This window comes from Cetorhinus maximus, chromosome 13 (genome assembly GCF_964194155.1).
Source record: "Cetorhinus maximus chromosome 13, sCetMax3.hap1.1, whole genome shotgun sequence".
In the NCBI taxonomy this organism is placed as follows: Eukaryota; Metazoa; Chordata; class Chondrichthyes; order Lamniformes; family Cetorhinidae; genus Cetorhinus; species Cetorhinus maximus.
This window is the reverse complement of record NC_135891.1, coordinates 65,855,196-65,872,916: the sequence shown is the minus strand read 5'-3', so window position 1 is coordinate 65,872,916 and position 17,721 is coordinate 65,855,196. Positions and strand designations below refer to the sequence as shown.

General features: G+C 43.3%; 1 protein-coding gene across 1 annotated transcript in view; it reads left to right on the top strand.

The window, feature by feature from the left end:
• The window catches only part of LOC144689095 (piezo-type mechanosensitive ion channel component 2), a 190,222-nt gene that overhangs the window by 113,720 nt on the left and 58,781 nt on the right, over positions 1-17,721 (top strand). The window contains exons 32-33 of the mRNA XM_078556243.1: positions 3,095-3,282; positions 9,497-9,667. Of these exons, the coding sequence (XP_078412369.1) occupies positions 3,095-3,282; positions 9,497-9,667 (359 nt within the window). The remainder of the gene's footprint in view (positions 1-3,094; positions 3,283-9,496; positions 9,668-17,721) is intronic.

Sequence of the window (17,721 nt, the reverse complement as noted above, 5' to 3'; positions counted from 1 at the left end):
TTGCCAATGGCCGTGCCCTCTGGAGGCTAATTGTTTGGAAGGGCATTGGAAGAACAGAAACAGAGTTACAACTAGCTGACTGGTAATCAGCCAGTGAGTTATACTTAAAAAGTACAGGGAGAATTGTTACGATCCCCATAGAGATCAATAACTTTTAAAAATGAATTCAAACTTTCACTGAATGACTGTAAGGATCACACAAGATTTCAAGTTTTAAGACTTTTACTGTAACAAAACAAACTAAAAGTAACATTGACCAAACACAAGGAAGAATTTTCGGGTCAGCAAGCAGGGGCAGGGCCCATTCGCCAACGCATAAAATGACGTGCAGTGATGTCAGGCGTACGTACCGACGTCACCGCATGTCATTTAGATTTTCAGTTCAGCGGGGGCACTGCCAACTTGGCTGCGTGCCCACCGAACTGTCAAAGGCCTATTAAGGCCATTAAGAAAGTAATTAAAGTAGTTAAGAATGCTGCCCATCCAACCTTATGATTAGCGGGCAGGCGAAGAGCCCAGGCAGCCTTCACATTTTTTATGGAACCTCATCCACGGGTGGGATAAGATTTCATGAAGGGTTTATTAATTAAATTTAAAAATTTCAAACATTTGATAAACATGTCCCAGCTCATGTGATACTGTCACGTGAGGGGACATGTCTAAATAATTTTTCTCTGTCTTTAATGAAAACTTTCATCCCAAACTTAATCCCCCTGAGGCAGCTCTGTGCCCCCGCAAAACCCCCCTAACGGGGGGAAATTTCTGCCCACTATTTCAGTGCATAACCTATACTCTGAACTACAGAAGAGATCTCCCATTTAGCCCCTGCCATGGTTATACTTTACTCTGTCCCTTAAGTGGACACTCCAGGAACCACTCCAAAACTATTCTCAACTCCTTTTTCCTTTTTCAGTGACCTTTCTCCTTTAAAGTCCCGATGCCAACTTAATGCCAATACATGCCAAACCATGTCTCCCCCTGCCCAGGTCCCTCTGCCCTTATACCCTCCATGCCAACTCACCCAGTAACCATCATCAGGACCCATGTTGAGAGGAAATAAAGTTCTAAGTGTTTATTGATGAATTCACTATGTAAAAAAGCTCTCATTTGATAACAACCCATTCACTACATTTAAATTCCTTCAATCACTTAATCCCTTATATCAACAAGCCATATCAAAGATTTTATAACAAATTGAAGCTGTCACTGAAACTGTGAACTTACAGGCACCCCACTGTGCTAATGATAGGTTGTGAAATCAGTCATGCAGCACAAATCCTTTAAGGATATTCCTCAGACTTATGTCAACAGAGTGAAATAGCAAGCTCTGATTTTTTTTAACCTACAGACTGCTTTTAAAAATTTAAAGTCCAGGAGATTTAACTGCTTTGACAGCTTAACAGTTCCAATGGTCTTTAACATACAAACAGCAGGAGGAGGCCAATTGGCCCCTTGAGCCTGCTCTGCCATTCAATAAGATCTTGGTTAATCTGATTGTAACCTCAACTTCACATTCCTGCCTACCCCTGATAACCTTTCACCCCCTTGCTTATCAAGAACTTATCAACCTCTGCCTTAAAAATGTTCAAAGACTCTGCTTCCACCAACTTTTGATGAGAGAGTTCCAAAGACTCATGGCTCTCTGGAAGAAAAAAAATTCTCTTCATCTCTGTATTAAATGGGTGACCCCTTATTTTCAAACAGTGACGCCTAGTTCCAGATTCTCCCATATGAGGAACCATCCTTTCCACATCCACCCTGACAAGGCCCCTCCGGATTTTATATGTTTCAACCAAGTTTGATAGTTCCCTTGACAGCTTGACGCTTCCAATGGACTTGACAGTTTCAATAAGTTCATCCACTTTTTACCCTCAATCACATCTACCTTTAACAATCCCAAAGGGCACTTGACCTCTCCCAAAGGGCACCTTACTTCTCCCAAGAGTGTCCCTGGAACTATTGAAAAATGTCCTACCTCTCCAAAGAACTTCTCTAACTTTAGACTTTCTTCTGCACCTTTACATGTGCAGCTGCCTCCATGAACACAGATGTGCAAACTACAACTCGTCCCTGTTTCTCCCTCCCCCTTGACCCCGGCGAAAATGATGGGTGCTGCATTTGGGGTAGGACTTCTGGAATCGAGTCTCTGGTGCCATTTGGATAAGCCAGAGACTCTTTTGGCTGTTGCAAAGATTCGGACCTAACAGTCTATCCACAATCAGCACTGTTTACAGGTGTGAATCTCTTTCACTTTCTTCACAGTAAGACAACCAGGGCTCTTTAACCTTAACAACCAAGCCACCAAGCTTGTTGTCGGGCAGAATTCAGAGCAGGTCACATGACCCCCTTTATTCCTCCATCTTACCCTAAATTAAAGACACAATCCCAAGACATAATTTTATAAACTTCATATTTGTAATACAATAATGTTCTCCAATTTGAGTCATCACTCAAATACCATTCTGTATTGATAAACATCTGCCACAGCACTGTAGCAAGAATCTTCTCAATGTCTTTAAAGCTATTTGGGCATAGTAGTTTTATGGTTATGTTACAGGATAATAACCCAGAGGTCCAGATTAATAATCTAGAGAACACAGATTTCAAACTCCACCAAGGTAGTTTGAAAATTCAGTTTAAAAAAAATCTGGACACCTTGAATAAATTTAATGACACAGCCTCCACTGGGTTTTGGGGGGAAAAATTCCACAGACTAATGTCCCTCTGAGTACCTCATATCCATCTTGAAAGGATGACCTCTTATTCTTGAACTGTGTCCCCTAGTCTCCCCCACAAGAGGAAACATCCTCCTGGTATCCACCCCATCAAGATGGACAATAATAACTGGCCTTGCCAGTAATGCTCACACCCCAAGAATGGATTAAACAAGTTGTTGTCATTTCTGTGTACTGCAGCCGACAGGTAGGAGATATTAGGAGGGGTGGCCGAAAGCTTGAAAGAAGTAGGCTTTAAAAAAGCTCTTGGAGGATGTGATGAGGTGAAGGAGATGCTGTAAAATCTAAAATATTGCACTGTCAATAAAACAGAAAGTATTGTATTACACAGTGTAACCAGACCTCTCCATTTGACTTAGGGAAAGCTTTCAAACCAGGAGGCCATTCACAATTTTTACAATGCCAAGCTGAAAATTCAAGCTTCCCACAGCACTGATGGAGTTTTGGTGGGAGATGAGGCAATGGAAGGAAAGCGAACTACAGAATCGGGCTACCAAAAAATGGCCAGTACTGATTCTATGCTGTCCAGAGACAGCAATGTGTCCAGGTAATGTACTTAATGGGCAGAATGGGCCCCTCATGCTGACACGGTAAAATGATGCGCGGTGACATCGGGCGTGCGTCCCGACATCACCACATGTAATTCTGATCTTCTGTTCAGCAGGCGCGCACCAGAGTTGGCTGTGCACCCGCTGAACTGTCAAAGGCCTGATAAGGCCATTAATCAAACAATTAAGACAATTGAGAAAGCTGCCCATCCAACCTTAAGGTTTTTCATGAAACCTCAGCCACTGGTGTGATGAGGTTTCATGAAGGGTTTATAACATTAATAAATATTTCTGGAACATTTGTAAAACATGTCCCAGCTCATGTGACACTGTCACATGAGGGGGCATGTGTAAATTATTTTTTTAGGTTCTTTATTTAAAGTTCATATTCTGAAATTAATCTCCCTGAGGCAGGTCTGTGTCTCAGGGAGATTTCTGTGTTCTTTTGCACACATCGAAAGAGCGCAGGCCCTGACTCTCCCTCTTCCCCCCCACCCCACCGCCCCGTCCCCTGCCCACACAGGTAGTGCTGAGTGCTTCCGGGCGCGCTTCACGCTGGGCGGGCCCTAATTGGCCCGCTTATGCAAAATGGCAGTGCACAGCCAATCATGGGCGGCGATCAGCTCTGTGCCCACCCACGCCCGCTCCTGACCAGCCCACCCGACGGAGAGAAAGTTCTCCCCAATGTGGCCACAATACAGGTAGTCCAGTGTTAGAATTCCAGGCGACCGTGTATTGCTGTAGAAATGCTGATCTGTCCTCGATCACTATGTTAAATATAATTGCAGCATTTACTGAACAAAGCAGTGGTGCAACATTGGAGCATGCTCAATTGCCGTTTGTATTGACAGCTGTTCAACTGTGAACCCGATTGCAATCTGATCTGTTCAGTCTCTTGAACACAAGTACACAGCACGTTGTATAGGAGTGCGGTTGAATGTGGTACATTTCTGTCTATCTTATATGGATTTAGATAATGAGGGTAAATCCAATGTTAGAAAATAACATTTGTTTCATCCCTAAGATGCCTGTGTGAGATTTTCTCCTGGCAAAGTCAGTCTGTGAATGGCCATACATATGTCTGGCGACTTGCAACTAGTCCTCGTCAATTCATTTGATGTAAATATCTAACCTGAATGTATTTTCTTTCAACTGTTGGTGCAAGTTCTTCCAAAATTCTCTTGATTTGGGAAGTGTTTAGAATGGAAAACTGCTCATGTCAATCCACCAGTAAAGGAATTAACATCCGTTGTTGGGATATTGCTACAGTCTATAATTAAGGATAGAGTGACTGAACACCTTGAAAACTGAGAGAGCCAGCATGGGGTTGTAAAGGGCAGGTCATGCCTCACGAAGCTGATTGAATTTTATAAAGAGGTGACTAAAGTGCGGACAGGATAATATCTTTAGATGTTATTTACACGGATTTGCAGACGGCAGTTGATTAATTCCCTAATGTGAGACTGCTAATTAAAATTGAAGCTTGTGGAACTGAAGGCAAATTATTGACCTGGTTAGGGAATTGGCTCAGGGGCAGGAGACAGGCAATAGTGTTAATGACAAAAAGCTAAAAGCTACTGCGGATGCTGGAAATCCAAAACAAAAACAGAATTACCTGGAAAAACTCAGCAGGTCTGGCAGCATCGGCGGAGATATAATGGGCAGGTACTCTAACTTTTTTATTCAATTACGAGATGTGGGCATCACTGGCAAGGCCAGCATTTATTGTCCATCCCTAATTGCCCTTGAGAAGGTGGTGGTAAGCTGCTTTCTTGAACTGCTGCAGTCCATGTGGTGTTGGTACACCCACATTGCTGTTAGGGAGGGAGTTCCAGGATTTTGACCCAGCAACAGTGAAGGAACAGCGATATATTTCCAAGTCAGGATGGTGAGTGGCTTGGAGCGGAATATCCAGGTGGTGGTGTTCCCATGTATCTGCTGCCCTTGTCCTTCTAGATGGTAGTGGTCATGGGTTTGGAAGGTGCTGTCTAAGGAGCCTTGGTGAGTTTCTGCAGCGCACCTTGTAAATGGTACACTCTGCTGCCACTGTGCGTTGGTGGCGGGAGTGAATGTTTGTGGACGGAGTGCCAATCAAACAGGCTGCTTTGTCCTGAATGTTGTTAAGCTTCTTCAGTGTTTTTGGGGCTGCACTTATCCATAAGACTATAAGACGTAGGAGCCGAAGTAGGTCATTCAGCCCAACGAGTCTGCTCCGCCATTCAACAAGATCATGATAATCCGCAACTCCACTTTCCTGCCTTTTCCCCATAACCCTTGACCCCCTTACTGATTAAAAATCTGTCTATCTCAGCCCTGAGTATACTTAACTACCCAGCCTCTACGGCCCCCTGCGGTAAAGAATTCCACAGATTCACTACCATCTGAGAGAAATAATTCCTCCTCATCCCTGTCTTAAATGGACAAACCCTTACTCTGAGTGTAGGCAAACGGAGAGTATTCCGTCACACTCCTGACTTGTGCATTGTAGATGGTGGGCAGGCTTTGGTGAGTTACTTGGCTCAAGATTCCTAGCCTCTGACCTGCCCTTGTAGCCAAAGTATTTATGTGGGTAGACCAGCTCAGTTTCTGGTCAATGGGGATGTTGATAGTGGGGGATTCAGCAATGGTAATGCCATTGAATGTCAAGGCAAGATGGTTAGACTCAGTTTTGTTGGAAATGGTCATTGCCTGGCACTTGTATGGTGTGAATGCTACTTGCCACTTCTCAGCACAAGACTGGATATTGTCCAGGTCTTGCTGTATTTGGACATGGACTCCTTCAGTATCTGAGGAGTCGTGAATGGTGCTGAACATTGTGCAATCATCAGCGAACATCCCCACTTCTGACCTTATGATGGAAGGAAGGTCATTGATGAAGCAGCTGGTTGGGCCTAGGACCCTACCCTGAGAAACTCCTGCAGTAATGCCCTGGAACTGAGATGATTGACCTCCAACAACCTTCCTTTGTGCTAGGTATGACTCCAGCCAGTGGAGTTTTCCCCCTGATTCCCATTGACTCCAGTTTTGCTAGAGCTCCTTGATGCCACACTTGGTCAAATGCTGCCTTGATGTCAAGGGCAGTCACTCTCACCTCACTTCTAGAGTTCAGCTATTTTGTCCATGTTTGAACCAAGGCTGTACTGAGGTCAGAAGCTCAGTGGGCCTAGCAGAACCCATCAGTGAGCAGGTTATTGGTAAGTAAGTGCCACTTGACAGCACTGTTGATGACTCTTTTCATCACTTTACTGATTAATGATGGAGACTAGATTGATTGGGCGGTAATTGGCCAGGTTGGATTTGTCCTGCTTTTTGTGTACAGGACATACCTGGGCAATTTTCCACATGGCCGGGTAGATGCCAGTGTTGTAGCTGTACTGGGACAGCTTGGCTAGAGGCATGGCAAGTTCTGGAGCACAAGTCTTCAGTACTATTGCCAGAATATTGTCAGGGTCCATAGCCTTTGTAGTATCCAGTGTCTTCAACTGTTTCTTAGTATCACGTGGAGTCAATCGAATTGGCTGAAGACAGGCATTTGTGATGCTAGGGACCTCTGGAGAAGGCTGAGATGGGTCATCCACTCGGCACTTCTGGCTGAAGATTGTTGCGAATGCTTCAGCCTTATTTTTTGCAGTGATGTGCTCGGCTCCTCCATCATTGAGGACTGGGATATTTGTGGAGCCCTCTTCCTCCAGTGAGTTGTTTACTTGTCCACCACCATTCTTGACTGGATGTGGCAGGACTTCAGAACTTAGATCTGATCTGTTCGTTGTGGAATTGCTTATTATTGCTGTTTGGCATGCAAGTAGTCCTGTTTTATAGCTTCACCAGGTTGACACCTTATTTTTAGGTATGCCTGGTGCTGCTCCTTGCATGCCTCCCTGCACTCTTCATTGAACCAGGGTTGATTCCCTGGCTTGATGGTAATGGTAGTGGGGGATATGCCAGGCCATGAGATTACAGATTGTAGTTGAGTACAATTCTGCTGCTGCTGATGGCCCAGAGTGCCTCCTGGTTGCCCAGTCTTGACTTGCTAGATCTGTTTGAAATCTATCCCATTTAGCGCAGTGATAGCGCCGCACAACATGATGGAGGGTATCCTCAATGTGAAGCAGGACTTCGTCTCCACAAGGACTGTGCAGTGGTCACTCCTACTGATACTGTCATGGACATTTGCATCTGCAGCAAGCAGGTTGGTGAGGATGAGGTCAAGTATGTTTTTCCCTTTTGTTGGCTCCCTCACCATCTGCCGTAGACCCAGTCTAGCAGCTATGTCCTTTAGGACTCGGCCAGCTCGGTCAATAATGGTGCTACCGAGCCACTCTAGCTGATGAACATTGAAGTCCCCCACCCAGAATACATTCAGCGCCCTTGCCACCCTCATTGCTTCCTCCAAGTGATGTTCAACATGGAGCAGCACTGATTCATCAGCTGAGGGGAGTCGGTACGTGGTAATCAGCAGGAGGTTTCCTTGCCCATGTTTGAAGCTGATGCCATAAGACTTCATGGGGGCCGGAGTCGATGTTGAGGACTCCCAGGGCACCTCCCTCACCACTGTATACCACTGTGCTGCCACCTCTGCTGAGTCTGTCCTGCCTGTGGGACAGGACATACCCAGGGATGGTGATGGCGGTGCCTGGGACATTGTCTGTAAGGTATGATTCTGTGAGTATGACTATGTCAGGCTGCTGCTTGACTAGCCTGTGAGACAGCTCTCCCAATTTTGGTACAAGCCCCCACATGTTAGCAAGGAGGACTTTGCAGGGTCGGCAGGGCTGGGTTTGCCACTGTTGTTTCTGGTGCCTAGGTCGATGCTGGGGTGGTCCATCCGGTTTCATTCCTTTTTGAAACTTTGTAATGGTTCGATACAACTGAGTGGCTTGCTAGACCATTTCAGAGGGCATTTAAGAGTCAGTCACATTGCTGCGGATCTGGAGTCGCATGTAGGCCAGACCAGGTGAGGAACAGCAGATTTCCTTCCCTAAAGGACATTAGTGAACCAGATGAGTTTTTACGACAATCGACAATGGTTTCATGGTCATCGAATTTATTTATCGAATTCAAATTCCACCATCAAAAAAAGCAGTGGAATGTTGGCCTGTATACAGGGGACTAGAATACAAGAATACATAAGTTATCCAAAGTTACACAAGGCCTTGTAGACCACATCCGGAGTACTGGGCCACCACACCTTAGGAAGGATAATTGGCCTTTGAGTGAGTGCAGCTTAGATTCATCAGAATGATGCCTGGACACCAAGGGATAAATTACAAAGACAGTTTAAACAAAATAGGGATGTATTCTCTGGAAGTAAAAGGTTATGGTGTGATTTGATCAAGGTTTTCAAAATATTAAGGGGAATAGATAGAGCAGAAAGAGAGAAACAATTTCTGCTACAATTAGAAAACACTTCTCTGTGCACGTCAGTACAGGATTGGTGCTCTTTTCTACAAATGGCAATAGATGTTATGTAAACTGATCATTTTAAATCTGAGATTGATAGATTTTTGTAATGGAATCAGCCAGCATCTCGTTGAATGATGGCAGAACAGGCTCAAGGGGCTAAATGGCCTCCTCTATATCTGAAAGGTACAAATGAGATTTCATAAGGCATAAGCTTTCATAATTACTCTTAGATTGTTGCAACTCTGAATACCCACAGCAATTGTTTTTTTAAAAATTATTCTTTCGTAGGATGTGGGCGTTGCTGGCAAGGCCAGCATTTGTTGCCCATCTCTAATTGTCTTTGAATTGAGTGGCTTGCCAAACCATTCCAGAGGGCAGTTAAGAGCCAACTACATTGCTCTAGGTCTGGAGTCATATATAGGCCAGTCCAGGTAAGGATGGCAGATTTCCTTCCCTAAAGGGACGTTAGTGAACCAGATGTGTTTTCACAACAATCAATGGTGGTTTTATGGTCACCATTACTGAGACTCACTTTATATTCCAGATTTATTAATTGAATTTAAATTCCGCCAGCTGCCGTGGTGGGACTTGAACCCATGTCCCCAGAACATTAGCCTGGGCATCTGGATTATTAGTCCAGCGACATTGCCACTATGCCACCATCTCAGAATTTGTTCCATGGCTTTAGCTTTGCTGAGCACCCAGTATGCACTGTCCTGCATAATAGATGTTCTTATTAATTACCTACAGGAAGACGTTGCTGTTTTTTTTTGATTTTGATCACTAAGCTTTCACTTTGTGTTTCCTCAGTTGTAACACTGAAGTCACCATCGTGTACTCCAGACTGACAACCATTGATGATGTAGATGACATTGAGGAGCCGGCCTCTGTGATCCCAAAGTCTAGCAATCGCATTAGGTGGAGGCTGCAGAAGATGCCCAACATTGACATGACCTCATCATTGGACAGTGTGCCCTCAAGGTAAAATATGCAGCACTCTTGTCAAAACTGACTGGACTCTCTTAGCTTGGCAATGTTCGGGCTGGGGATAGTAGGTGGCCAGTTACTGGCGCACCCGTTGTTATTCTCTGTGTTCCTGTTGCTTTCTAGTACAATATATTATTAAGCTGGTGGAAAGTTGCTGTTCATACCAATTCATTGGTGCTATTCTAAAATAACATTGACGCACATCAATACACTTTTGGCCATCCTACAGGAAGAGTGACATGTAAGAGAGATGGTACACATTCTAGATCTCTACATTTTAAAAAGTAATAGGACATTAAAATATTATTACTCAAATGGAAAAATGATCCATCCACGACTGACTAGGAAAGTTAAGAATAACACGGGACTGAATTTCACCTCGGCATGCAGGCGCGCACCCAACACCACCTGAGTGTGAAATAGTGTGCGATGATATTTTGGCTGGTGAAAAATTGAATTTTTTCCTGTCTGTCCAACCTTACGGTTGGTGGGTGGGCAAAAAGGCCAAACGGCCTTTGGATCTTTGAGGAAACCTCATCCGCGGACAGGATGAAGTTTCCGATGTTAATTAAAAAATAAAATAAAAATGTTTAAATCTCATTTCTAACATGTCCCTGTTCACGTGACAGAGTCACATGAGGGGACATGTTTACCTTATTTTTAAAATCTTAGTTCAGGCTCAGGCAAGAGAAAAGATAATGGAATATGGAAATGACAGAGAGGTTAAACAAATATTTTGCATCATCTATCATTACTGTGACATAGCTCCTTACACACATGCTCAGTGGCTATCATTAGAGTTAACCTTTACTCTATACCTCCCCCCCACCCCCTGCCCCACCCCAAGTCTATATCCCTATGTTATTAATACACACATTCTCCTACAGCTCCCCCAAAGTCTCTTGTGCTAGTGGTGTCAATGTCTGACTGTATTCTCGGCTCTCTTTGAGGATATATGGGATGTATTCTCTCCAGAATCTTCTCTTTGGAAGGCACTGACCTCCACAGTCAGAGGTTTCTGCTTTTGGTCTGCAGTGTAAAGGCAATGAACAGAGATTTTCCTTTTCTCTTTTTTTTCTTTCTCTTCTTTCTCCCTTGCAGAAAGGTTGGAGTGCAGGCTGCTGTTACTTGTAAAAATGAATCCCATTCAGCTCCTGTGAAGATTTGTACAGCTCCAGAGGGTCTACAAACTTTGACTGCAAAGAACAAAGTATTATTCAATGCTTCATCCATGAACAAATCAGACAGATAAAGAGAAGGACAAAGAATATTCTGTAGAAATGTGATGATTGCCCTGCTAATATTGTACTTTTCTGTAGGCAGTGGTTCAGCTTGCACACTCTCTTCATTGTGAGTTTGATCCTCAACAGGGCTGAACATCTCTGGAACTTCATCAGAATGTACGTTGTCTTCAAAAAGTAAAGCAGAGTTCAGGATCTCCTCCTGCGACAAATCATCAAGCTCAGTGGCATATTGGTTATCATCCTCTTCCACTCTTTCCTGCAAAAGCTAATTAAGATCTGGGATGTCATCTTACAGCTGGTCACCTTCATCCCTGCTGCAGCATCCTTGCTGTCTCCTGATTCATCTAGCCTCTCCTGGAAGAGAAATGAAAGACCTCTGATGTCCTCCTGTGACTGTACGAATGGAGTTTTGTTTACGAAGATTGATTCACAACATTCTGAGTCAACTTGAGTTTCTTGGATGGAGTTTGCTTTAACAGATTTCTCCTTCTGTCTGGTAAATACAGATTTCTTGGAATGGTAGACTGCTTTAAAATGGCCTAACTCGGCACAGCCATGGCACTGCGCAATTCGGGTCGGGCATTCTTCCTGCCTGTGGACCCTCAATCCCGCCATGGCAGTTGGTGCCTTTTCAGGGAGTTTCCCTGGTTGCCGCCTTGTATACTTTCGGTTTTACGACCAAGAAATTGAACAACTTCATCAGGCTGTCCTTGGGCAATTCCCCCTCATCTCAGACAAAAGTATTATACTGCCTCTGCTCCTTGGCTTGTCTGGCCATTTGTACAGTTTTGCTTAAATTTAAACCTTCCCGAGTTTATAAGAAGCTAGAGAGATTCTCATGTAAAACATCAACAACTATTCTATTTTTGATCATGTCTTTTCATGTTCCATACTCACAATTTTCAGCTAGGTGATATTATTCATTGATGAATTACTAAATCCCTTCACTCTGTTTTTGACTGTACTGATTAAATTTTACCCTCTTATTGACAATATTTTTATGAAGACTGAGTATTAGTCAAAAGCTCTGATGACATCCTCGTAGGAGGCTGTCCCTTCGTTCATCACCTGTCTGCCCACACTCATTTGCTACGCTCCCAACAGCATTTGACTAAGTACTAACTTGATCTTTGTTCTCTTTAGTTGCAAGGCCTGAGGCCTTGTGGTACGGGGTAAAATGTCTCTGTCAACTTTGTCATTGCTCAGCCTGTCTGATGTCCTCTAAATTTTGAAAGGATTCTGGTAGGGGCAGCGTAGTAACCATTTCTCACCCTGGTTCGAGGTTGTCTTTTTCCCACATTGCTTGTTTTGTCAGTCACTGGGCTGCCCTTGTTATTTGTGTTGTAGTTTGTTCAGTATGTCTCACAAAGAGTTTCAAAGGCTTGAAAAGTTGAACAGTAGTGTTTTTTGGTAACACATAACTATATACATACGTACAAAGTATAGCCCCAACTAGGAGCTAACTTTATGCTGACTTCCACTCTGGTCTCTCCATACATCTCTGTCTCCTGTTTACTGTCATGTGTCTCTCTCTACATCTGACTGTGGGTGGTGTTATTAAGGTTGTTTGGTGTTTCACAGAGAGGTCTGGAGGTTTGAATGGTTAAACATAAACCTTTTATTGCTAACCCATAACTGTATACATATACAAAGTATTGCCGTGCATGGGTGCTGTCTCTATCAGCTCCTTTCGGACTCTACACATACATAGAATCTCACAGAGTTATTACAGTACAGAAGGCGACCATTCAGTGTCTGCACCAGCTCTCCGAATGAGCTTTATGACTCAATGCCATTTGCCTGCCTTTTCCCCATAACCCTGCACATTGTTTCTATTTAAATAATCATCTAATTACCTCTTGAATGCCTCCATTGAACCTGTCTCCACCACACTTCCAAACAGTGCATTCCATACCCGAACTACTCGCTGTGTGAAAAAGTTTTTTCTCACATTGCATTTGCTTCTTTCGAAAATCACTCTAAATCTGTGCCTTCTGGTTCTCGATTCGTTTACAAGCAGGAACAGTTTCTCCCTATCTACTCTATCCAGCCCCCTCATGATTTTGAACACCTCTATCAAATCTCCTCTTAACCTTCTCTTCTCCAAGGAGAACAGTCCCAAATCCTCCAATTTACCTTCATAACTGAAGTTTCTCATCCCTGGAACCATTTTTTTAAACCTCTTCTGCACTCTCTTCAATCCATTCACATCCTTCCTAAAGTGTGGCACCCAGAACTGTTCACAGTACTCCAGCTGAGGTCTATCTGGTGTCCTATACAAATTCAGCATAACCTCCTTGTTCTTGTACTCTATGCCCCTATTAACAAAGCTTAGGATACTGTATGCTTTATTAACTGCTCTCTCCACCCGTCGTGCCACCTTTAATGACTTATGCACATATACGCCCACGTCCCTCTGCTCCTGCACCCCCTTTAGAGCTGTACTACTTATTTTACACTGTCTCTCCATGTTCTTCCTATCAAAATGCAAAATGAATCACCTCACACTCCTCTGCATTGAACTTCATTTGTCACTTATCTGCCCACTCCACCAATTTGTCTTTTGAAATTCTATTCTGTCCTCCTTAAAGTTTACAATGCTTCCAAGTTTTGTATCGCCTGCAAATGTTGAAATTGTCCCCTGCACACCAAGATCTAGATCATTAATATGTATCAGGAAAATCAAGGGTCCCAATACTGACCCCTGGGGAACTCCACTACAAACATTCCTCCAGCCAGAAAATATCCATTAACCATTACTCGCTGTTTCCTATTATTCAGCCAATTTTGTATCCACGTTGCTACTGTCCCTTTTATTCCACATGCTATAACTTTTCTCACAAGTCTGTTGTGTGGCACTGTATCGAATGCCTTTTTAAAGTCCATGTACACCACATCAGCAGCACTGCCCTCATCAACCCTCTCTTTTACTTCTTCAAAAAACTCCAGCAAGTTAGTTAAACACGATTTTCCCTTAAGAAATCCATGCTGGCTCTTCCTAATTAACTCACATTTTTCCATGTGACTATTCATTCTATCCTGAATAACTGTTTCTAGAAGCTTCCCCACCACCAAAGTTAAACTGACTGGTCTGTAATTGCTGGACTTACCCTTACAACCTTTTTTGAACAAGGACGTAATGTTTGCAATTCTCCAGTCCTCTAGCACTCCCCCTGACTCTAGGGAAGACTGAAAGATTATGGCCAGTGCCCCTGCAATTTCCACTCTCACTGCCTCCAATATTCTTGGATGCATCTCATCTGGTCCTGGTGCCTAGTCAACTTTAAGTACCAACAGTTTATCCAATACCTCCTCCTTCTAAATTTTCCTCCTCTGTCACCGTGGCCTCAGTACCATCTGCTTCCTTGGTAAAGACAGATGCAATGTATTCATTTAATACCCCAGCCATGCCCCCTGCCTGCATGTGTAAATCCCCCTTTTGGTCCCTAATCAGCCTTACTCCTCCTTTTACCACCTTTTTACTATTTATGTGCTTATAGAACACTTTGGGATTCCCCTTTATGTTGGCTGCCAGTCTTTTCTCATAATCCCCCTTTGCTTCTCTTATTTGCTTCTTCACCTCTCCTCTGAACCTTCTGCATTCAGCTTGGTTCTCAATTGTCTTTTCTACCTGACACCTGTCATAAGCACACTTTTTCTTCTTTGTCTTAATTTCTATCTCCTTTTTCATCTAGGGAGCTCTGGGTTTGTTTGCCCTACCTTTCCCTTTCAAGGGAATGTACCTTGACTATGCCCATTTCTTCTTTGAAGGTAGTCCATTGTTCAGCTACAGTTTTCCTCTCCAACCTTTGGTTCCAGTCTAGCTCCGCTCTTACCCCATTGAAGTCAGCTCTCCCCCAGTTAATTATTCCTGCTCTGGACTGCCCATTGTCCTTTTCTACTGTCATCCTAAACCTAATGATACAATGATCACTCTCCTAAATGTTCCCCCACTGACACTTGATCTGGTTGGCCCATCTCATTTCCAAGAACCAGGTCTACCAGTGCCTCTTTTTTTAATGGACTGCTGTAGAAAATTCTCCTGAACCCTCTAGGAACTCTTTCCTCTGTCTGCTCTCTACACTACTACTGTCCCAGTCTATATCCGGGTAATTATAACTATTGTATACACAGTCTATTATCATGTGACTTCTACATCATACCATGGGTGGTACTGTTCTCCAGTCCCACATTAACCCTTGTTCTGCTGTATACCCTTATACTACACCTCCCCCCAAATCCATACTCAAATATATTTACAATACAATCTTTACTTGCTACCCCTTCTCAAGTGTCTGACTTTATACATTCAGATGGTCTGGAGGCTTGACAATTCTTCCAGATCTCGTTCTGCCACATTTGGAGGAATGGTAGTCTCAGTTGCTTTGGGTTGACTTTGTTGGTTTGGCGTTGAAATTGTAGTATTCTGTATTTCTGACACTTGGTTGTCTCCATTTGATACACCTTTTGCACTCCTTTAGTTTAAGTTTCTCTTTATTGACAACCCCTCTGCTTTGTTTGGACACCATGAGTTTGTCCCATTCCTTCCAAAGGGAATGTGCATTCTGTTCATTCCTAGAGTGGACTCAGATTTTCTTTTTCTGTGCAGTCCGCCATGTTCTTGCTAGACGTTGACGTTTCAAAAATGGAACCTTCATTTCCACTTGTTTTGCAATTTCAGCCATTTCACTTTCCAGTGACTCAGAGGTTTTCAATAAGTTTGAGGCATTCAGTGTTTTTTCTTCTACACCCTTAAGCTTCAGCATCAGATTTACATTTTCCCATCTTACTTCTGTCTTTTCTTTCTCTGTCTGTAGCAGAGCTTTGTCCTTGTCCTTCATTTTGGTTTTACGGTTGGCCAGGTCTGTCTTCAATGAAGTCTTAACTTGTTTCAATTCTGTAATTGTGCTATTCATAGCTTCATTAGCCGCTTGCAGCTTGGAAAGTTCTACAGCTTTTCCTCTCAATGCCTCCTCTTTTCCATTCAACTGGTCCTTCAGTTCTTCAGTCTCTCTCTTGGCTTCCTCCTGGAATATTAAACATTGCTGAGCCTTCTCTGCCAACTGGTTCTTCAGTTTGCTCGGAGTGACATTAAGTTCAGTTTGCTTCTCTTCATAATTTTCCAGAGGAACAAACTTTTACCTGAGGGATCCTAGTAACGTGTGAAGGTCCTTCATCAGGTATTTTTTTTTGGCGAAGCTTAACTGCTTCATCTTGAGTTTAGTTGTAGTTCAGCAGAGCCTCCTCAAGTTTCTTCTACTGTTCTTCCATTCTGCTGTTCAAGATAGTCTTCATTTCTTCATGCTGTTGAAGGGTTACATTCTTATTACATTTGATCTTGAAGGAAAATCAGCTGTTCTTTCAACTTTTATTTTCTTGTTGACCTCTTGCCAACTCCTGCTGCACTTCAGTGCATTGCTTTGTTGTTACTGATAGCCCCAACACTGCTTTTGCTGAAGTAGAATTCAACATATTTATCCATGCCTACACATTGATTCTTCAAAGAGTCTTTCAGGGCAGCAACTCCTTTGAGTACCTTTTCTGCCTGCTGTTGTGCTTGGTTGTACTTCTGGTTGAGTTCCTTCAACTCAACTTTGATACAAACATTTTCATGTGGAATAGTTTCATTTTCTTTTGCAGGTTTTGTTTCTTTTGGGTTGTCTCAGGTAGCTTTCCTTCATTTACAGCTGCACTGCCACCTGATGTTGCATTTGGGTAATGCATCAGTATTTTCAAAATGCTCTATTTTTAGGCCTTTAGGCTGCTTCTCAGCCCCTTCTTCTGCACTAAACTCTTCAGTTTTTGCATGTCATTGCACAGACATGGTTTGCTTGAGTATTGTCTCCCTTGGCCTGGGGCCTCCTGTCTCCCTTGGCCTGGGGCCTCCTGTCACCCTCACTCTGGAGTCTCCCGTCTCCCTCGCTCTGGGATCTCCCATCTCCCTCGCTCTGGGATCTCCCATCTCCCTTGCTTTGGAGTCTCCCATCTCCCTCACTCTGGGGGATCTTTTGTCTCTCAGCTTTACTGGGGGCGTTCCAGATCTTCTTTTAAGGTCTGCACTGTCCACAACTCGAAGTTTAAAATATTTGTCAAAGGCTTTTAATATCTCACCAAATATAGTTGAGGATTTATCTTTACCTTGGTTTAGGATTAGTTAATACGTAAATACTCCAAACAAGTATAAAAATGTATCAATTTGCCCTTCTTCTGATTTCTTACTTAATCCTGATGTACTCCTGTAATCTAAGAATTTTCTTCTCCAAGACTCCCAATTTTGGGTCTGGTTTGGTCCTTGTCTTAGGCTAAACTGGTCTGGTTTTAATTTTCTATCCATGGTCATTTCTTTGTACAGGTGAGTACCTCCTTAAATTTTATTTATCTCCCTTGAACCTGGCTCCGCAGCTGCCATTAGTTTTCTTTCTCTCTGTTCTTCCCACGCTTTGTCAGTTTCGGTGGGCTCCCGTTGCAATCGTGGGCCTTTTTTCTAACTTATCAACTGCATAGGAGATCTTAAAAATAAAGTGATTTGGGCCAGCTACTGTATTTTTAACCCTGGACTGAACTTAAAGGCGATTTTTGAACTCTCCGAGCGCCATTTTTTTTAACTCTTTTTTTTCAATTCAGCTGGGCCATCTCATGTTATGGTGCCAGCTGGGACCCTCACTGCAGCTTTCTTCTATCTCTGCTCTGGATGTGCTAATCCTGACGGCTGCCTATTTTAAGAGGTAAGCTCAGCTTTTTTGCTGTACTTTTTGCTTACCCTTCTTGTGATTTGGCTAGGTAGGTTGACTCTGCTTTCACTCA